The sequence below is a fragment of the Antechinus flavipes genome, chromosome 1 (assembly GCF_016432865.1).
Source record: "Antechinus flavipes isolate AdamAnt ecotype Samford, QLD, Australia chromosome 1, AdamAnt_v2, whole genome shotgun sequence".
Lineage (NCBI taxonomy): Eukaryota > Metazoa > Chordata > Mammalia > Dasyuromorphia > Dasyuridae > Antechinus > Antechinus flavipes.
Window position 1 is genome coordinate 193,588,216 of NC_067398.1, and position 21,680 is coordinate 193,609,895.

The 21,680-nt window shown below is 32.5% G+C and overlaps 1 protein-coding gene across 1 annotated transcript in view; it reads left to right on the forward strand.

Annotated features, from left to right (window-relative positions):
* Positions 1 to 21,680, forward strand: part of KCNN2 (potassium calcium-activated channel subfamily N member 2) — a 190,986-nt gene that overhangs the window by 119,097 nt on the left and 50,209 nt on the right. Inside the window, exon 5 of the mRNA XM_051994453.1 lies at positions 15,642 to 15,783. Within this exon, the coding sequence (XP_051850413.1) occupies positions 15,642 to 15,783 (142 nt within the window). The remainder of the gene's footprint in view (positions 1 to 15,641; positions 15,784 to 21,680) is intronic.

The following is a 21,680-nucleotide window of genomic DNA, read 5'->3' on the forward strand; positions in this document are numbered from 1 at the left end:
ATATCTGACTCCCTTTTTTGGAAGTTTAATTATTGCTTGAAGTAAAGACTATTAAGTGTTTGCTATATAGTCCTCCAAAGTTCACCTTTTTTTTTTTCCTTTAATGAATTGTTTCCTTATTTAAAATACTTTGTCATTTTTGGCATATAATTTTTACTCACTTGTTTCTCCTGTTTGCAAAGCTTCTTTTCAGTACTCATTGGTCACTTTCACCATGATAAATGAATAAATATTTACCAGTACAAAAAATGTACTGACTTGTTAACGTTGTATACTTCAGAAATAATGGGAGTAATAAGTTTTATGCATGTAGAATTGAATAAGGAATAGAAATAGAAATAAGGAATAAGGAATAAGGAAAATTGAACCAAATTTCAAGAAAAAAATTCATAAGAAAAACACTGACCTATGTGCCAGGAGCTATAAAGAACTAGTATTTAATACTACCTATTATGCTTCTTTTTCTTTTGTTATTTGTTTGAATGGGAACCTGTACTTAATTCATTTTTCTCATTTTACTAATGAAAAACTAAGGCCAAGGTCATTCATGCTTTAAGTAGGTGTTCTGACACTAAATCCAAACTTCTGAAATGTTGATATCCTTTTGAATGAAAATACAGGAGGGCAGAACCAAGATGGCCAAGTAAAGGCTTAGTTCTCCCAAATTTCCCTCCAAACAACATTAAAATAATGGCTCAAAACAAATTCTGAATGGGTAAAATCACAGAAAGGATGAAGTGAAACAATTTTCTAGCCCAAGACAGCTTCAAAGGTTTGCAGGAGAGATATATCTCACAGACATGGAGTATACACTTCAGTACAGGTTGCTGTTGGCAAGTGAGCAAAGGATTTTGTAGATAACTAACTGAATTAGCACAGTGGTAGTTTCCAGAGCTTCTGAACCCACAAATGGTAGGGAGGTTAGACAGTTGCTCAGAATGATATTACAAGTGTTTATTTACTAGCACAGTGAACAGGACACTTAGATTGTCCTTGCTCAGATCTGGGTCAAAATACTAAGATAAGGAGGAGTACTAGAAGGAATAGGGACTCTGATCACAGTTCATGGATAAAAATTAGTACTTATAGTTGCACTGGGATCAGAGCACAGATCAGGATAGCAGCAATTACACCTCTCCTTAGAAGAATTGAAAATTTGCAGACCCAACTGACCAGAAATTGCAAAAATTGCAGACCAGAACTGACTCTGAAAACAGCAGCACAAAAACCCCTGTAATTTGGGACTGTGTCCCTTAGGGAATTCCAAGTGCAGACCCAACTTTAACATAAAGTTAAAAGTCAAAAAGTAAGCTGGGGAAACGAGCAAACAACAACTACAAGAAAAACAACAAAGATCTTGACCATATAGTAACAGGGAAGATCAAAATACACGCTCAAAAGAATATAACAAAGTCAAAAACTGCTATATCCAAAAATTCAAAGAAAAAAGATGAATTGGTTTCAGAGCCAAAATGAATTCCTGGAAGAGCACAAAAAGAATTTTAAAATTTGAATAAGAAAAGTAAAGGAAGAATTGGAAAACAAAATGACAGTGATGCAAGAAAATCATGAAAAAGAGATAACAGCTTGATAAAGGAGGCACAAAAAAAATGAAAAAAAGTTACATCAATAGTAGACATATATACCAAATGGTATAGCATCCAAATTCTTTCCAATCTAATAAGGAGATTATGGCAATTTATCACAAATATCATAAAATGACCAGGTGGTATTTATATCTTGAATCCAGGGCATGTTCAATATTAAGAAAACTATTAGCATAATTGACTATTGATAACCAAAACAACAAAAATCATATGATGATCTCAATAGATACAGAAAATGTCTTTTGACAAAATACATTTATTCATATTAAAAAATACTAGAAAGCATAATAAATAAATGGAGATTTCCTTAAAATGTTTAGTATCTATTTAAAACCATCAGCAAACATTATTTATAGTAGAGATAAGCTTGAAGACTTCCCAATAAAATCAAAGGTGATGGAAGATATCTATTATTACCATAATTATTTAATATTAAATAATAGTAGAATAGAAATAATACTAGAAATGGCAATTATAGCAATAAAAGAAATTAGAATAGTCTAAAACTATTATTCTTTATAGTTGATTTATTTTTTTTACTCTAACCCAAGTATTTTAAGTTCTATTCAAGATCCTTATTTTATCTCTATGTATTTTTCTGTCTCACAAGTGTTTCTTACAAACAACATATTGTTGAATTCTGATTTCTAATCTGTTATGCTCTTCCATTTTGTGAATGAGTTCATCCTTTTTAGATTTACAATTTTGATTGTTTATTGCATATTTTTTATTGTTTTTTAATACTTATCCTTTGATCTTCTTCTTCCTGCCCCCTCTTTGAGTGTTTTGATTCTAACCAATGCCTCCTTAATTCTACCCTTCTTTTCCTTAATCCCTTTCTTTTCTATGTCCTTGTTAGGGGAGATGCAAATATGTGTATATGGTATTATTTTTTCCTCTTGTTAGTTCAGGTGAAAGGAAGGTTTAATATTCATCTTTTCCTGCCTCCATTGTGCCTTTCTTTTCCTTTCCCATTTATGTGAGTTAATGTTCTTTATTCTTCCTCCCCGTTTTGCTCTCTCCCAAAATATTCTTCTTTCATATCCATTCCATTTTCTTTTGAGGTTATCAAAATACAATAGAACCGCTCCCAAGTTCTTTATACTCCTTCTAAGACTCTAGGTGATGATAAAGTTCTGAAATATTACCTGTATCAGTTCCCCATATAAGAGTGCAAACAGGTTAACCTTCTTCCCATTCCTGTTTATTTGTTTATGCTTTTCATGATTCCTGTATATATCAGATTTTCTACTCAAATCTGGTCTTTTCTTCAGGAATGATTGGGAGTCTACTATTGCATTGAAATCTATTTTTCCCTATAAAATCACACTTCATTTTCTGGATAGATTATTCTTGATTGTAAGTCAGGATCCTTTGTCTTTTGGAATATCATATTCTAGAGTCTCTGCTACTTAATATTAGAAGCTACTAAATCATATGTGATCCTGATTGTGACTATTTAGTATTTGAATTCTTTATTTCTGTATGTTCGCATTATTTTTTTCTTGATCTAGAAACTCTGGATTTTTGGCTCTAATATTCCTGGAAGTATTTGTTTTCAAGTTTCTTTCAAGAAGTAAAAAAAAAAAATTATGTTTTTATGCTATATGTAAAAACAGTTTTTAACATTAGTTTAATTTTTTTTTAAATTTCTAAGGTTTCCCCTTTGCTGCTCCTTGAGAAGACAGGTAATTTGATAAAAATTACACATATACAGTCATGAAAACCATATTTCTATATTAATTATGTTTTGGAAGAAAATACAGACCCAAAAGACAACAAATTAGAAAAAATAAGAATTTTTTTTAAAAAGAATCTTACAATCTGCATTCACACTTCACCAATTCTTTCTCTGTAATTGAATAGCATTTTTCTTTTTTTTTTTTTTTTGAGTTACAACATGCAAGTTTTCCTCATGTACTTCCTTTTTTTTTTTTAATAACTTTTTATTGACAGAACCCATGCCAGGGTAATTTTTTACAGCATTATCCCTTGCACTCACTTCTGTTCTGATTTTTCCCCTCCATCTCTCCACCCCCTCCCCCAGATGGCAAGCAGTCCTTTACATATTGAATAGGTTACAGTATATCCTAGATAAAATATATGTGTGCAGAACCGAATAGTTTTCTTGTTGCACAGGGAGAATTGGATTCAGAAGGTATAAATAACCTGGGAAGAAAAACAAAAATGCAAGCAGCTTATATTCATTTCCCAGTGTTCTTTCTTTGGGTGTAGCTGCTTCTGTCCTTCCTTGATCAATTGAAACTGGATTAGCTCTCTTTATCGAAGAGATCTACTTCCATCAGAATACATTCTCAAACATCGTTGTTGAGGTATATAATGATCTCCTGCTTCTGTTCATTTCACTTAGCATCAATTCATGTAAGTCTCGCCAATCCTCTCTGTATTCATCCTGCTGGTCATTCCTTACAGAACAATAATATTGAATAGCATTTTTCATCATGAGCTCTTCATAATGATCAGAAATGTCACATACATACACACATGTATATATACTTGTATGTGTGCATAAATGTATATATGTATGGATGTACATAAATATAAATAAAATTATTTTAGACATACTTCTGACTATCAGTTGTTTCTATGTATGCAAATAACATCTTTTTTCATAAGTCCTTTATAATTAGCTTGGGTATTTATAATAATTAAAATAACTTATTTACTCAAAAATACTTTTTAAGCTGTTAGACTATATAAAAATTCTCTTGATTCTGCTCATTTTGCTCTTTGCTGTTTCATGCAAATCTTTCCATGTTTTCCTAAGACCATTAAGCTTTTCATTTCTTTTTTATTCTATGTTTTAAGTTTTTTGTTTTCCCCAATTACATGTAAAACAATTTTTTACATTTATTTTTAAATTTTTTATTTCCAGATACTTTCCCTTCCTCCCTCCTCACTCCTGTTGAGAACATATTTGTGAAGTTCTGCAGAACATTTCCATAAAAGTCATATTGGGAAAGGAAATATAGATCTCCTCTCTCCCCTCCCCCAAAAAAAACCCTCAAGAAAAAAGTATGTTTCATTCTGTATTCAGATAGAATCAGTTCCTTCTCTGGATATGTGTAGCATTTTTCATCAGAAGTCTTCAGAGTAGTCTTGGATCATTGTATTTCTGAGAACAGCAAAGTCATTCACAGTTGATCATCCCATAATATTGCTACTACTTTGTACACGGTATATTTCACTTTGCTTGAGTTCATGGAGGACTTTCCAGGTTTTTCTGAGAGCATTCTGTTTATCATTTCTTACAGAACAATAATATTCCATCATAATCACATACTATAATTTATTCAGCCATTCCCCAATTGATGCCCATCGATTTTCAGTTCTGTGTCCTGAGAAAAGAGTTAATGTAAATATTTTAGTAATAAAGGTCCATTTCTTTTTCTTAAATCAATTTTTGAATTCATGTCTAGAAGTGGTATTGTTAAGTCAAAGGATATGCAGATTATATAGTCCTTTGGGCATAGTTCATATATTTGAATCATTTATCAGTTGGGTTTTTTTTTTACTCAGTTCCTTATACATTTGAGAAATGGTCATAATCAGAGAAACTTTTTCATAATTATTATTGCTAACTATTTCTCTCATTTTTTCTATTCTTTCTTTCCTTTCACCCTGTCCTTCCTCAAAAGTGTTTTGCTTCTGAACCCCCCCCTTCCTCAGTATGTCCTCTCTTCTATCACCCTCCCCCCTTCTCATATCCCTTTCCCTTCATAATTTCCTGAAGGGTAAGATAGATTTCTATACCCATATCAAGTGTGTTATTTCCTCTTTGAGTCAATTCTGTTAAGAATAAGGTTCACCTTCTCCCTCTACCTTCGATATTTCCCTCCACTATAAAAGCTTTTTCTTAAATCTTTTATGGAAGATAATTTATACCATTCTATTTCTCCCTTTCTTTTTATCCCAGTGTATTCTTCTTACCTCTTAATTTTTTTTGGATGTTATCCCTTCATATTCAACTCACACCTGTGCCCTCTGTCTATATATACTATTTCTAATTGCACTAATAATGAGAATGTTCTTATGTTACAAGTAATATCTTCCCATGTAGCAATGTAAACTGATAAACAATAAGGTTTAGTAATTAATAAGAATTACTTTATGACTTCCTTTTCTTGATTACCTCCTTATGATTTTTCTGATTCCTGTATTCAAAAATCAGATTTTCTATTCAGCTCTGGTCTTTTCATCAAGAATACTTGAAAGTCTTCTATTTCACTGAATTTTCATCTTTTCACCTGAAGGATTATACTCATTTTGCTAGATATGTGATTCTTGGTTGTACAACTAGCTCTCCATTGCTCTCCAGAATATTATATTCCTAGTCCTCCAGTTCTTTAATGAAGAAGCTACTAAATCTTCTATTATCCTGACTGTGGCTCCACTATATTTGAATTATTTCTTTCTGAATGCTTGCAGTATTTTCTCCTTAACTTCGGAGTTCTGGAATTTGGCTATGATATTTCTGAGAATTTTCATCTTGGGATCTTTTTAGGTGGTGACTGGTAGATTCTTTCAATTTCTATTTTTCCCTCTAGTTCTAGAACATCAGGACAGTTTTCCTTGATAATTTCCTGAGATAATATCTAGGCTCTTTTGTTGATCATAGCTTTCAGGTATATCAATAATTCTTTTTTTATTGAAGCTTTTTATTTACAAAGCATATGCATGGGTAATTTTTCCAACATTGACTCTTGTATAGCCTTTTGTTGTAAATTTTTCCCTCCTTCCCCCCATCCCCACCCCTAGCTGGCAGGTAGTCAGTACATGTTAGATATGTTGAAATATATGTTAGATCCAATATATGTATACATATTTGAATAATTATCTTGTTGCTCAAGAAAAATCAGATCAAAAAGGAAGAAAAAGAAAAACTGAGAAAGAAAACACAATGCAAGCAAATAACAACAGAGAGAGTGAGAATGCTATGTTGTATTCCCTATTCTGTTTCCATGGTTCTTTCTCTGGGTGTAGATGAATCTCTTCATCACTGCACAATTGGATATGGTTTGAATCATCTCAATGTTGAAGAGAGCCATGTTCATCATAATTGATCGTCGTATAGTCTTGTTGTTGCTGTGTTATATCAATAATTCTTAAATAATCTCTCCTAAATCTGTTTTCTAAGTGAGTTTTTTTTCCAATGAGATATTTCACATTGTTTTTTATTTTTTCATTTGCCTAGCTTTGTTTTATTGTTTCTTGATTTCTCATGAAGTCATTAGTCTCCATTTGCTTGATTTTAATCTTCCTCAAAGGGTATAGTTACTTTAATAATCTTTTGGACATAATTTCAGATTGCGCTCCATAATGGTTGAATCAGTTCACAATTCCACCAACAATGAATTAGTGTCTCAATTTTTCCACATCCTCTCTAATATCTGTCACTTTTCCCTTCTATCATTTTAGCCAATCTGGTTAGTGTTAATTAATATTTCAAGATTGTTTTAATCAGCATTTCTCTAACCAGTGATTTAGAGCAATTTTTTATCTGACATTAGATTATTTTTATTCCTTCATTGTAAAATTGCATTTTCCCATTTATCTTGGGGAATGACTTTTCTTCTTACAGATCTAACAAAGTTCTTTATATATTTGAGATATTAGACTTTTATCTGAGAAACTGCCTATAAAAATTTCAGAGACTTTTTATAAATTTTACTCAGTTTGCTGTGTGTTGGAGAAATGAGGCCTTTGTCAGAGAAACTTAGTTAATTTTTTTTACATGTATTTTACCCTCCATCCTGTTCCCTCCCTTCTCTTTCTCTCTCAGCTCTCCCCTCATCTTTTTCTTAATCTTTTACCCTTCTACTTCTGTATAGGGTAAAATAGATTTCTATATCCAACACAGTGTGCATGTTGTTCCCTCTTCGAGCCAATTCTGATGAGAGTTAGGTTCAAGTATTGTCTACCATTCTTTCCCATATTCCTCTCTACTATAAAAGCTTTCACATCTCTTTTATGTGAGATAATTTACCCCATTCTTCCTCTTCCTTCTCCTTTCTCCCAATGCATTTCTCTTTCTCACTTCTTTATTTAAAAAAAAATCCCATCATAGTCGACTAATATCTGTGCTCCATGTACACTACTTCTTATAGCTCTAATAATAAGAAACTTCATTTTTGCTCATTTTTCCAGCCTATTTTTTGCTATGTAATTTTATTTTAAAGTTGGATTTTTTTTCCTGGGTAGAGGGGGTACTATCCCAAGATTCAAGTTTTTTGTCTTACTGTCTTCAGAGCTATTTCTAGGAGTCTATAAATTTTCAGTTCTCCCAGTGTGGCATGATCTAAGAAGAAATGTGGTCATTGTTCTCCTGGCCTGTGCTCTGGTCTGTGAGTGACTACAGCATGATTTTCCATCTTATAATTATGACCGGAGTCCCCACTTTTTTTTGTTCTTGGCTTTTAGATAGTCCTGTAATTTTTAATGGCAATCACATGACACAATAGATAGAGGGTTGGGCCTGAAGTCAGAAAGATTCTTCTTTCTCAGTTCAAAACTAGTCTGAGACACTTACTAGCTATATAACCTAAAGAGTCACTTAATCTTGTTTGCTTCAGTTAAATTATCTATAAAATAAGCTGAAGAAGAAAATGGTGAACCCCTCCAATACTTTAGCAAGAAAACTCCAAATTGAGTCATTAAGAGTTAGACACAACTGAAAAATTACTGAAAAACAAAAATTTTTCTTAAATTTTCTTACTTTGATCTGTTTTCCAGATTAGTTGTATTTTTTCCATTTTTAAGGGTTTTTAACTTTGATTATTTTTTCTATGTTTCATGCAGTTATTAGCTTCCATGCTCCCAATTCTAATTTTCAAGGAGTTATTTTCTTCAGCAAAATTTTATATTTATTTTTCCAAGTTTAATTCTTTTTTTCATATTTTTCTTCCCTAGCTCTTTTCTTTTTCCATTTTTCCTCTTAATATTCTCAATTTTTTAATAAATCATTTTAGCTCCTTTTTCAGCTATTTTAGGATTCTTATTGGACATGATCCCAATTATGATTTTCTTTTTGATTTTGCTTATAGACATCGTCTAGTCATTTTCTTCTTTTGTGTTTGTCTTGCCTTTATGATTACCATAATAGCTTTTTATTATAGGTCTCTTTTTTTGTTTGTTTGGCTCATTCTTCCAGCTTACTTCTTGACTTTGGACTTTGTGTTAATGCTGTGTGAGTGCTCTGCACTCACTTGGGTTTGGGGAGAGGTGATGTGTAGTCTGAACTTCTTTCGTCATATCTTTTTGTTGCTTTCACAGCTAGAGGTTGAGTCTAAAGTATTTCATGACTTTCAAAATAATATGATCCAGTGGGAGGTCTATTCACTTCCTTCCTCATCTAAGTTCTGTATAATTCAGATTTCTATCCCAATTTGCCTTTATCCATTTGGTTTTTTATTGGAAGGTTCTTGTACTTGATACAGCTCTTCTTGGCCCACTGGAAGTATCCAAACTGTTATTCCCTTTTGGTCTAGAACATTGTACTCTGCTCCTGGGATCCAAACTACATAGTTATCATTTGCTTCCTAGAATTTATTCCAAATATCATTGCTTGGAATTGTTTCTTTTCATCCTGGATCTGTGATCTAGTGCTCTTGTATTCAACTCTTGCTCAGGGATCTTCTGGGATCTTTTCCTCATGCCCTGTTTGAATATTTTCTCAGTATTTTGGTACTAGAATACTCTCTGTGATCTATCATTGCACCATCCTCATGACACAACCATCCTATAGAGATAGGCCATCTAAGCCATCTTGAAATGGAAAAATGACTTACACTTCTTCCTGATCAGAATTACATCTAGTGCATTCTCTAGCTTGTGGTCAAGAAGATGAGGGGATGAAAGCTAGAATCTTTTGTTTCCTCTAGCTTTGCCACATTTGTTTTACCATATTTATTTTTAAAATATTTTGCCATATTTATTTTCCTTAATAATTAAATAGGAAAAAAAATCCCTAGGGCACAGCAATATTAAACATAAACAAATGTTGCAGAAAGTTCTGTATTTGAAAGAAATATGTAATTTCATCCCACCAGTCACTCCCTTAATTAATCAGTCTTGGTCAATAAACATTTAAGTGCCTGCTCTGTGCCAGTCAACAGAACTTATTTAGTATTTATTATGTCACAGGCACTATGTTAAGCATTTGGGAATACACTGAAAGACAAAAAACAGTCCATGTCCTTGAGGAATTAATAGTCCAATGGGGAAGATAACATGTAAACAACTATATACAACAAGCTTTATACAAGATAAATAGGAAATAATCAAGAAAAGGAGGATAGTAGAATTTTGAGGGATTGGGAAAAGATTCCAGAAGGTGGAATATAAATTGGAACTCAAAGAAAGTGAGAAAATTCAGCAAGAAGAGATAAGGGGAGAAAATATTCCAGATATTCCAGCCAAAATGAATAGAATCTAGAGAATAGAGTATTTTGTCCTAGTAATAACAAGGAGGCCAGTGAAGTGGAAAGGCAGGTGGTAAGTTATGAAGGTATTTTAATGCCAAACAGGATTTTATATTTGATCTTAGAAGTAATAGGCAATATTGAAGAGGTGTGGGAGTCTACTATGGCCAAACCTACATTTTAGGAATATCACTTTTATGGCTAAATGGAAGATGGACAAATAGACCATCATCAAAGTTTTTCAATAGACCAGGCATGAGATTATGAAAACCTGTATCAAGTTGATAGAAATACCAGATTGTAAGAAAAAGTAACATGTGAAACATATTTTAAAGCTAAAATTGACAGAACTCAGCAACAAGTTGGATATGAGAGTTGGAGATGGAGAATGTAGTGAGAGAGTTAGAAGTTGAGTTCTCATTTCACAGCTTTCAGATTGGCTAAGATGACAAGAAAAGTCAATGACAAATGCTAGAGGATATGTGGGAAAACTGCAACACTGATGTATTGTTGGTGAAATTGTGAAATGATCCAGTCTTTCTGGAGAACAATTTGGAACTATGCCCAAAGACCTATAAAACTGTGCATACCCTTTGATCCAGCAATATCTCTACTGAATCTGTATCCCAAAGAGAACATTAAAAAAAAAGAGAAAAGGACTCATATGGGCAAAAATTGTTTGTAGTAACCCTTTTTGAAGTAGCAAGGAACTGACATTAGGTTAATGCCCATCAGTTGGAGAATGGTTGAATAAGTTATGATATATGGATGTAATGCAATATTATTGTTTTATAAGAAATGTCAAGCAGGCTGATTTCAGAAAAATCTGGAAAGCCGTACATGAATTGATGCAGAGTGAAGTGAGTAGGCTCAAGAGGTCATTGTACACAGCAACAACAAGATTGTGGGATGATCAACTGTGATGATCTTGGCTCTTTTCAACAATGAGGTGATTCAAGGCAATTTCAGTAGATTTGTGATGAAAAGAGCCATTCACATCCAGAAAGAGAACTATGGAGACCAAATGTAGATCAAAGCATAGTATTTTCACCCTTTTAATGTTGGTGGGTGTTTGCTTGAGTTTTTTTCTCAATTTTTTTCTTTCATATTATTTCCTCTGATTTTTCTTGTGCAGCATGACAAATATGGAAATATGTTTAGAAGAATTGCACATATTTAACCTATATTAGATGCTTGCTGTCTATGGGAGGGGTTGGAAAGGAGGGAGAGAAAAATTTGGAACACAAGGTTTTGCAAAGGTGAATGTTAAAAATTATCTTTGCATATATTTGGAAAAATAAAAGTTATTTTTAAAGGAATTGAGGTACTGAGCCTGAGTGACTGATATAATGATTGTTCAGCAGTAATAGAGAACTTTGGAAGGAGGGGAGTATGTAGGGGAAACTATAGCATTCAGTTTTGGACATGTTGAGTTCAAGATATCTACAGGACACTTAATTCAAGATATTTAATATATACACTTTAAATGATTTGCTCTGGTCCTCACTATTCACCATCTAAGGACCAATTTACTCATAGCCCTCATCAAATATAGCTGGGCCAGCAGAAGACTTAGGAAGGGAATATAATGACTTTATTCTTAAACTTAGACTCTTAAAAAAAAAAGCTCCAATAAGCTAGTTTCTAAATATCCCCATTATTAGTGCCAACCACTACAGAATCACAGTAACCTTTCTGTTCCTTTTTAGTAACCACTCAATGGCATCAATAATTCACATTATTGCATTTCTTTAATGTTTGAAAACCCATCGTAACAACATTCCAATGAGTTTGACCTAACAAGTATTATCCTTATTTTAGGACTGTTAAAGTTACAGTATAGAGAGATTAAATGTGTTACCAAATGTTTTATGCAAAATTTGAACCCAGAACTCCTGAATCTTGGATCTAGCACTCTGGAATTATACTACATTGCCTTTCATGCTTAAAATTTGGTCATCTGACATCCACCTGAAGATCTTGTGAAGCAGCCCGTTCCATTTTTGCAATTCTATTTGTTATGTTCTTCCTTATATTAATCCAGTTCATTTAGCCACTCTCAAAGCCACTTAAGCCTACTATCTTAATATAAATATTTTAATCTATAAAATAATGTAATATGTAATGCAAAGCCTCCAAATATCTAAAAGAATAGATCCTAGTATATTTGTTACTCTAAATGATTTTTCTAAAATTTGATGTGTACATGTCACACACAACCTAACTCAAAATGCTATTAATTGCTCCAATTTTTTCCAGAATTAAATATAATCTTCTCTGTTCAGCACTTAAAACCCTTCACAACCTTTCTACTTTATCAGACCTCTCATACTTTCCTCCCCTTTCTGAACCCTCTAAGTCAGCCACCCTACCCTTCATTATTTTCTTCATTCACATCACTCCAACTTCTGATTCTGTGCCCTTTCCTATGTATGGTGTTCTCTCCCTTTTCACCTCTGTATCCCAGGTTTTTTTGGCCTCTTTTAAGAATTACCTCAAATTTTCTACACACTGCCTTCCTTCCAAGATCAGTCAGTCAGAATTTATTAAGCATCTTGTGTCAGATACTGTGCTAAGTCCTGGGTATGCAAAAAAAAAAAAAAAATCAAAACAGACCATGTTTTCAAGAAGCTCACAGTCTACAGGAAGAGACAACACACAAAAAATTAAGTACAAATAAGCTATATGCAAGATAATTGGAAGTATCAGAGGGAAATAGAAAAAAATTAGGAGATGGGTTAGCTTGTTCAAGGAAACAGGAGGCCAGTGTCTTGAAATCACCAAGTATAAAGAGATCATAAGGGGAGAATAAAATGGAAGAAGATTGGAAAGGTCAGAGGAGGAGATTATAAAGGGTTTTGAATAACACATTTATCATTTCCTCCATCATAATCAATCTTAAGGTAAAACATTCTTGCCTCACATTTCCAGCACCTCTTTTATGTTATTTTCCAATATTGGTATGTAAGCTCCTTAAGAGTAAACATTTGCATCCCTAGTTCTTGATACAGTGCCTGAAATAGATAGTACTAAATAAATGATATCTATCAGTTAGTATCTACCTGTCTATCTATTTAGTCACTCTGTCAATCAAAGACATGAAAATAAGTGTGGAAAAAGTTAGTTAATCATGTGGGGTTATAGTGGACTGCTTCAAGTCATTGAATGAAGTCATTGAATGAAATGAAATGATGATACACAGGAAATTTGTTAGGATTAGTTGAGTAGATTCAGGCTTGTCCTGAGAGGTTTGTATAATGTAAAAAACCCATTCAGATTCAGTATTTGCATGGAAGATCAGACTGTAGAAGAGAGCAATTAGGTCTCTCAATCCCCTGATAGAGAATTGCTTGGGGAAGGGGATGAGTGAGATAGAGAAGGTAAGAGCATCAAAAAACTTCCCACTGACATCCTAGCAATGTCCCCAGAACTATAATGGCTGGCATTCATTTCTATAGTACTATAGAACCTAAGAAAACAAAACATATTGAGGAAAGACAGCTTCAGGACTACAAGGAACTAAACAGAAAACTATACCATGCCTAAGTTCAATTTCACAAAATTGAAGATCAGAAGTTGTGAGCTCTTTAAGACTGAACCTTCTTTACCCTGTATCTATTCTGTGCCACATATCTTTGATTTGTTTTGTATTAAATCTTCTTATTGTAGTATCTTAGTAAATACCTAGTTCAAAAAGCTAATTAAGCCTGGTTGGCTGACTTCAAATCATAAGCACAATAGTTTTAGAAAATCTCTCCCAAATCCTGAAGGTTTTGAAGGGAAAAGTATTAGCTGATCACTAGAGGCCCAACCTATTAGTGCTACTGGGAGGAGGGGGGGGGGGGATTTGATTAGTGCTATAGAGCTCCAGGTGAATCCTAGAACTTGTGCCATTTAAATTTAAACATTATTAAATTCTATGTGTAGAGTATTTTAAAAGAGTATATATAAATATTAAAAAAAAAAAAAGTAAAACAATGTAGTATAATGGATAGAGTAAAGGCCCTAGAGTCAGGAAACATGAATTCAAATGTGGCCTCAGATACCCATTATCTGCATGACGCTGGACAGTTCACTAAACTTTGTCTCAATTTCTTAATTTGTCAATTGAAGATAATAGCACTTCTTGGGGAGTAGCACAGTATCTAGCAGATAGTAAGTATTTAATATGTGCTAGTCAATGACTTATATTCAAGGAATTTGCATTTTACTGATAAGGAGGCTAGGGAGAGAAAGGACAAATATGCACACAGTGAGTATGAATATAAAGTGAATATAAAGGAATGTTAACAGGGATAGTCCAATAATAACTGGAAGAATAAAAGAAACTATTCAAAGGAGCTATATTGAGCTGAACATTGAAGGAAGATAGATTCTGAATGTCAAAGAAAGGGAATGTTGTACATTCCAGATATGGGAAATAGCTAGTACAAATTAATGGAGATAGATGATACAATATCAAATTCAGGGAACAACATGAACATACAATTTATCTGGAAAATAAAGTCTATGAGCATATAAAATAGCTTAATTAGATATTCCTTCCCCCTTTCAAACACATAATACTTGAAAATGCCTAAACAATTCCAATAGACTCAGGATGGAAAATGCCATATGCATCCAGAGAAAGAACTTCAGAGACTGAATATGAATTGAAGCATATTATTTTCATCCTTTTTTGTTTGTTTTTTCTTTCTCATGTTTTTTCCCTTTTTGTCTGATTTTTTTTTGCACAACATGACAAATATGGAAATATGTTTAAAAGGATTGCACATATTTAAACCTAGAAAAGATTGCTTGTTGTCTTGAGAAGTAGGGAGGTAAGAGAAAAATTTGGGACATAAAGTCTTATCAAAATGAATGTTGAAAACTATCTCCATATGTATTTAGAAAAATAAAATACTACTGAAGAAAAAAATAAAGTAATTCCTCTAAAAAAAAAAGAATATATCTTGCATTCTTTTTTTTTTCAGACTTCTATCTCATGCTTTATATACAGAGCATCTGGCCCCCAAATAGTGCATCACAGTTAAGGACTATATAATTTTATTCAAAAACTTCATCAGTGGCAGAGCTGAGTAGAAACTAAATATCCTAGGGTGCAAGTCAAACCATGTTTCTGGATTTTCATCTTTCTCTAGTTAATTCAACAAGATGAATATGTTAAATGAAGTTTATGAATCATCCATATCTAAATAATATGAGAAGTTAATTAATACCACCAAGTTTTTATAAGAGTAAAAGACATTGTCCCAAACTCACAGTTTTGCCTATAAAACTAATCTATTTGTGCTACTACTCTGTATATCTGTTTTTCCTTAGAAGGATTTATTTGTTAAATATATTCAGCTTTCATTCATATATTCATCTTAACAAACAGAGGAAGGTTATATAATAGCACTTGGACAATCTTTTTTAAGCATTTTGTAAATTTATTTATCATTTAACCACCCCTAGTATACCATTTCACAAAATAATACAATAGCTTAGGGAGTAGGTTTAAAAAATAATTTTAAGACAAGTATATTTTGCCCTAAGCTGCCCAGTATTTATATTGGTTAGCTGATAAAGGTTTTATTTTCTTTTTTTTCAGGTACCATGATCAACAAGATGTCACTAGCAATTTCCTTGGAGCAATGTGGTTGATTTCAATAACTTTCCTCTCCATTGGTTATGGTGACATGGTACCTAATACATATTGTGGAAAAGGAGTCTGTTTACTTACTGGAATTATGGTAAGTGACATTTCCCTCTCTCCACTTCCTTTAAACTCTGTTTTAATTCAGTAACAGTAAGAATATACTTAGGTTTTTTTTTTTTTTAATAATGGGCCAAGTCACTTCAAATTAATTTTCTAGTTTCTTCCTTACAGATAACTAACATAAATTTGTCCTTTTTGCCCATCTCATTTTTTTCTTTTCAATTCTTCATTTCATGGAATTCCTTTAATGTAAAACATATTGTAAATAGTTTCTACATCAGTCTATACATTGTCACTTCTTTTTAGGGCCAGGATACATTATAGTTAACTGAGAAGTTTTTAAGAGAAAAATTTAAAGCACAAAACCTTGATAAATTTTAAGCAGACTATCTGTTCAGTTGTTGTGCTAACATGAGATGCTACATGGGACAATATAGTTGATTGACATTTTTATCATAAACAACTTTACATTTCTAAACACATAAAGCATTTAATATTTTTTAATATTTATTTTTAGTTATCCTAAGTCTTTTAGGTAGCTTGTTCTCTGCGTCCAAGTTCATTTAATCTTTGCCTTTTATGGAGTTTATTTAGTACATCATCACCATAAACCTTATTTTTCTCTTCTTAGGTTACTAAGTATGATAATGAATGGGAATTGTGAACTCTTTAGGTTCTGGGAATTACAGAGGGACCTGTTGTTTGGAGTTTTTGAAATCAAACACATGACCTAAATATAATTACATTCAATTACAAGATTACCAAAGACAAGTCAGGGCCTTAATTATTAGTCCTAATTATAAAACATATGTAATTTCTGTCACAATCTATTGGTATTTGCATGGTATAAGCAAAACTACTTTCAGTACTGTTGTAAAAATTATTTGTCCTATTAGATTTATATGGCAGCTTATTTCTTACATTGTATGTTTAACATGGCATCATTTCCTTTGTTTTCCAAATACAGAATGATGTAATGATGTTGATCATTATAACATTTATATAAAAGTCTCTCTACAAAGTCACATAACAAGTTATTATTTATTTAAATACCTCACAATTATAAGATATTTTCCACCAGCTTTCTAATTAGAAGGTTCTTTTGGGTTCTTTATGGAAAAGTTTTTCTCTGACTTTAAATCTTATGGGCTGATGGAGTGACTTCTGTATTGTTGGATAAAAGCTAAATCCAACATTATTCTTTCTTGCCTACTAGCTATACATTATCTTTCCTTGACTTTTCCTCATCCTAAATCCAATTATCTTCCAACAATTCCATTTCCTTTCTCAACATCACAGATTTCTGATTTTGACGTATTTGGCTCTATTGTCAATTCTTATTTTAGAATACAACTTTAAAAATTGAAATCTATGAACATCATCATGTAAATTTTTATTAAATGCTTGTCACATATGTAGAATGGTGTAATAATAAATTCTGATTAAGTTGTACAAGCTTAGAGAATCATTAAACATAAAAAGGTATTTGAAAAGCAATGCAGCTCCTACTTTCTAAACTTATATTCTCAAATTCCATTTTTACACTACATAAATTAGCCTCCGCTTTCCATCCCACACTCCTTTCCTGCTCAAAGACTTTTGTCTAATTGATATCTAATTGTCTATTACTTACCTAGAATAAATTTATCAGAAGAGCTTTACTTGTTTGTGGAAAATTCCACTCATCTTTTGTGAATGGTACAATTTATATTACATGGACCTAGTGGACTATTTCTATAAAATTGACTAGATAATTTATCTGATGCTGCACCACAAAGTAGAAGAGTTTGAGGGAAGTGATCCTAGAATGATATTCATTAATTCTGTTCAATAAATCAGTTTCTATATGTTATATGTATATCTCACATGATGTTTTCATGAATTTGGACTAAGAATGAACATTGTTTTCTAAAAACCTGAGGTAGTGAACTTTTGCCCAGGCTGTACAAAGTGAATCCATTTTTAAGAGCCACTTAGAATAACTTTTAATGACCAGGTGTAATGGAAGCCACCTATCCTCATGCAAAGTTTTTCTTAATAAGTATTGAAACTATCCTTCAAATCTAAAGGCTTAAGCTACTGCCATTAGTTGAATACAAAATAGCCATGAGTAGCTGCAGTTGTTCTCTCTGGTGCTTGGTTGGTAGAAAATGATGGATAGTTCAGGCAAGGGCTTCACTCAACTAAATTAAGTGAAGGGACTCTCAGTGCCTATCTTTGCTGCATACCCTTTGCTATGCTAACTAAATCTAACTAACCCCGTCTACTTTAATTAACTGTTGAATGACTCACAAGAATTTCATTTTGTTCCAATATCAAACCTAAACTACTATAGAACTTGACCTAAGGCTAGTCCTGTCCAGAACAACAGGGCAGAGTACAGCAGAACTATTACTTTTTTATTCTCAGTTGTCTCTCAAGACAATATCCACTCATCAAAAATATCACTCAAAAGTGCTATTTTGATTTCTTTTGAATTATTCAATCAAGACATAATTTGTTGTTATTTCAGGGGTTCATTTTACTTATTCAGACATAGACTGCCACTCTTTGGTTGGTTGTTTTCTTATGATTAGATATCCTTAACTCACTCAGACTAAAAATTCAGGAGCCATTCATGGGGCCTGATCCTTAGCCTGATCTCATCACTGATTATCCCAGAAGCTTTAATTTGTTGAGTTATTGCTATCTGAGCTGGTTCACATTTTTCTTAGACATCCTGTTGATGGCTGGCTCTCAAGCCACACTATGTGTATCTAAGTCTCAATATGGATACTCTATTGTTTTCATTCAACTACACCTCAGACTGGCTAATCCACCAGTCACATTCTCCTCTACTCTCAGAGACTAAGCATATGTTTGTTTGAATAAGTGAACATTTATTAACTTATGTGAATCCTTTCCTACCCATCTCCAGTTTTATGAAGAAGAGTGTAATATGTGCTATTCTTAAAACAAAAGAAGTATTGTCACTGATTGTCTTATATTATATCTCTGAAAAGGATAAATAAGTGTTCATTTTCATCATTTTATATTAAGTTGCATTTTCATTAATAGTGTGTGAGTATGTGTGTTAGAGACATGTTGAGAATATGAGTTTGATAATATGCTATGACATTTGTGATCTTTGCAGTTTTGTATCAGAATACAATTCTTTCTTTGCTTATACCTAACATGGCTCCCACATTTTAATAATAGAACACACTAGAAAACTACATGATTGTATTCATTCCATAAAGTTGAATTAATTATTTAATGCCATAACAATAATAAATATTAGCATTTTTATAGAAAAGCTTCAATCTTAAAGTGATTTTATAATTTTTAAATGAAGAAAGACTGTCTATAGAAATATTTAATCATTTTAGAAGAGAATGTAAGTTTCCTTTGTGTCAGGGACTTTACAATTTAGTAGATAATGTCAACAAAGTCCTTAAACAGGATAGCTAATGACATCAATAAGAAGTAAAACTTGCTATAGGTAAGTTGACTACCACTTATTTTAAGCTAATCTATCTTGCTTTTATTGCATTGGTAGAGTATGGCTTGTTTTCATCAAGGAATTATTATAATACTATACAGATGAAATTCTTTGAAAGAATATAGTTGATGATGAAAACCCATGTCAATGATTTTTTCTATTTAGAAGAATTGAAAAATATCATTTATTATCATAGCAAAATCTTATAAAGTGAATTTTCTAACATAAAAATATATTTATTATGTGGAATCTCTTTATCCTGTATACAATATATGACCTGTCCTTTAAAATAATAGGTGTCCTAATAAATTCTTAATTCTAAATAGTAACAATAACAATGTCTTAAAGCAAGAACAAGAATAAAATATTAGAATTAAATGACAGAACAAAATTGGTCATCATGGCAATATTGAGGAATGGCAGATGGCCAGTATCATTGGAAAAGTGAAGAGAAAGAAAGAAACAGAAGAGAAAGAAAGTGAAGATGATCTCCAGCATGTTGGATAGACCCCTATGGAAAGCTTTTGAGAGGGCATGGATGAGAGCCAGCATGGACAAGTTAAGATTTACTTCGTTAGAGGGAACTGCCAAACTGATAATATCAACCATCTATTGAATATTTGAATATATGTATTCAATTGTGTTAGGAATAATATATCCTTAGTTGTTAGAGATTGATTTTGTAAGATTAATCTGAGAGTCATTATTTTTTTTCTTCTCTACCTCCTTGTCAATTTACTGCCATATGAATCTACTTGTCATCCTTGTAACTACCCCAACAAAAATTAATTTCTCTAGCTGTCACTCCACTAAATGTTTTGTATCTCTGTTAGAATGCAAATTCCTAAAAAGTAGATACTGTCTCACTTTTTGTATTTGTAAATCCAACATTTAGAGTAGTACCTGGTACATCACAAACAATAAATAGCTTTTTCATTCTTTCATTTTTGATTGATTAGATTCCTAATGTTTTACATATGTTAGTTTTAGCATTCATGCTCTCTCAAAAATAGATTTAATTTTCTAATTTCATTTTGACCTTTGGTTTTGAAATAATATTTCACTAGGCAGGTAGGTGGTGTGGTGGATAGAGAGTCATGTCTGAAGTCAGGAAGACACCTTCCTGAATTCAAATCTGGTCTCAGACATTATTTTGGGCAATTTATTTAACCATGTTTGCTTTTGTTTCTCATTTGTAAAATGAGCTACTGAAGGAAATGATAAACCATCCAGTACTTTTGCCAAGTAAACCCCAAATTGGTTCACAAAGAATCAAACATAACTCAACAACAAAAAAATAAAGTTATACAGTTTTAAAATTAATGAACAAATTTCATTTAAATATAAATATCTGTTGGAATCTTTATGATTGATGGGCCAGAGCCTGAAACAAGGTACTAAGTAGAACTAATTGAAACAATGCTTGTGTTCACACCTTTACTCATTGGAGTTCACATGTTTGGGAGATTTCAGAGTTTAGTATGAGATATCTGAATTTACACTTCCCTTAGGTGTGCTTCCAGAAGGAGGAGTCAACCTTTGGGAAATCATATATAAAGAGGCTCTTAGCTTCGGGTTAGTTAGTTACTTCGGGTGAAAATTCAGCTGAATTAGATTGGAGAGGAACACGCTGGGACAGACGCAGAGCACTCTGGGAGATTGAGAGTCAAAAGCCTTCTCTCCGAGGCAAGAAAGATTCATTCCATTTTCCACCTGGCTGGCTGGAGGCTGAAGGACAAACCTTTGGATTTGGAAACATTTGGAGAGAGCTCTTAGAACCAAGCAAAGAGATAGGTCACAACTAACTGGCCTATACTGGAGACAATAAAAGATCTGAACTTTTTATCACCTGGCTGCATTTTGGGTGATTATTTACTTTTAACTGATAGTAAGACTGCCTCAGAAAACCTCCCTGAGAAACCTGCTCTCTCCCAGAGAGCGAACCATTATATTATTTTAAAAGAAGAAAAGCACCACAAATATCTTTTATTTTAAGTATATTCATTTGGTAAAAGGAAACAAAATTCCTGCCTGAGAATTTTCTTATAATTAAAGCAATTCTATTAAAGTTTGAAGTAAACATATAAATAAGAATATCTTTTTGCTTTTTGAGAGGCAGCATAGAGTAGTATCTAGGGAGCCATCATTGGAGTTAGAAAGACCTGGGTTCAAGTATGTGAAATTTATCTCTGATTATTACTGGCTATATTGCCCTAGAAGGTAATTTAGCCTTTCAGTATCCTTTACAACTTGGTGAGACTAAATTTTAGAATAGGTGTTGACCTGCATTGGTCAGTTGATCAATCAACTGGTATAGTTCTATATGCCAGTGAAATCACAGGTCTCAGCCCCAAAAAAGAGAAGAAACTTTCTCAAAAAAAACTATACCTAGTTTCTAAGAATATAAAAACTGGGAAATGAGATATTTTCAAGTTTCTCACTAGAAAAAA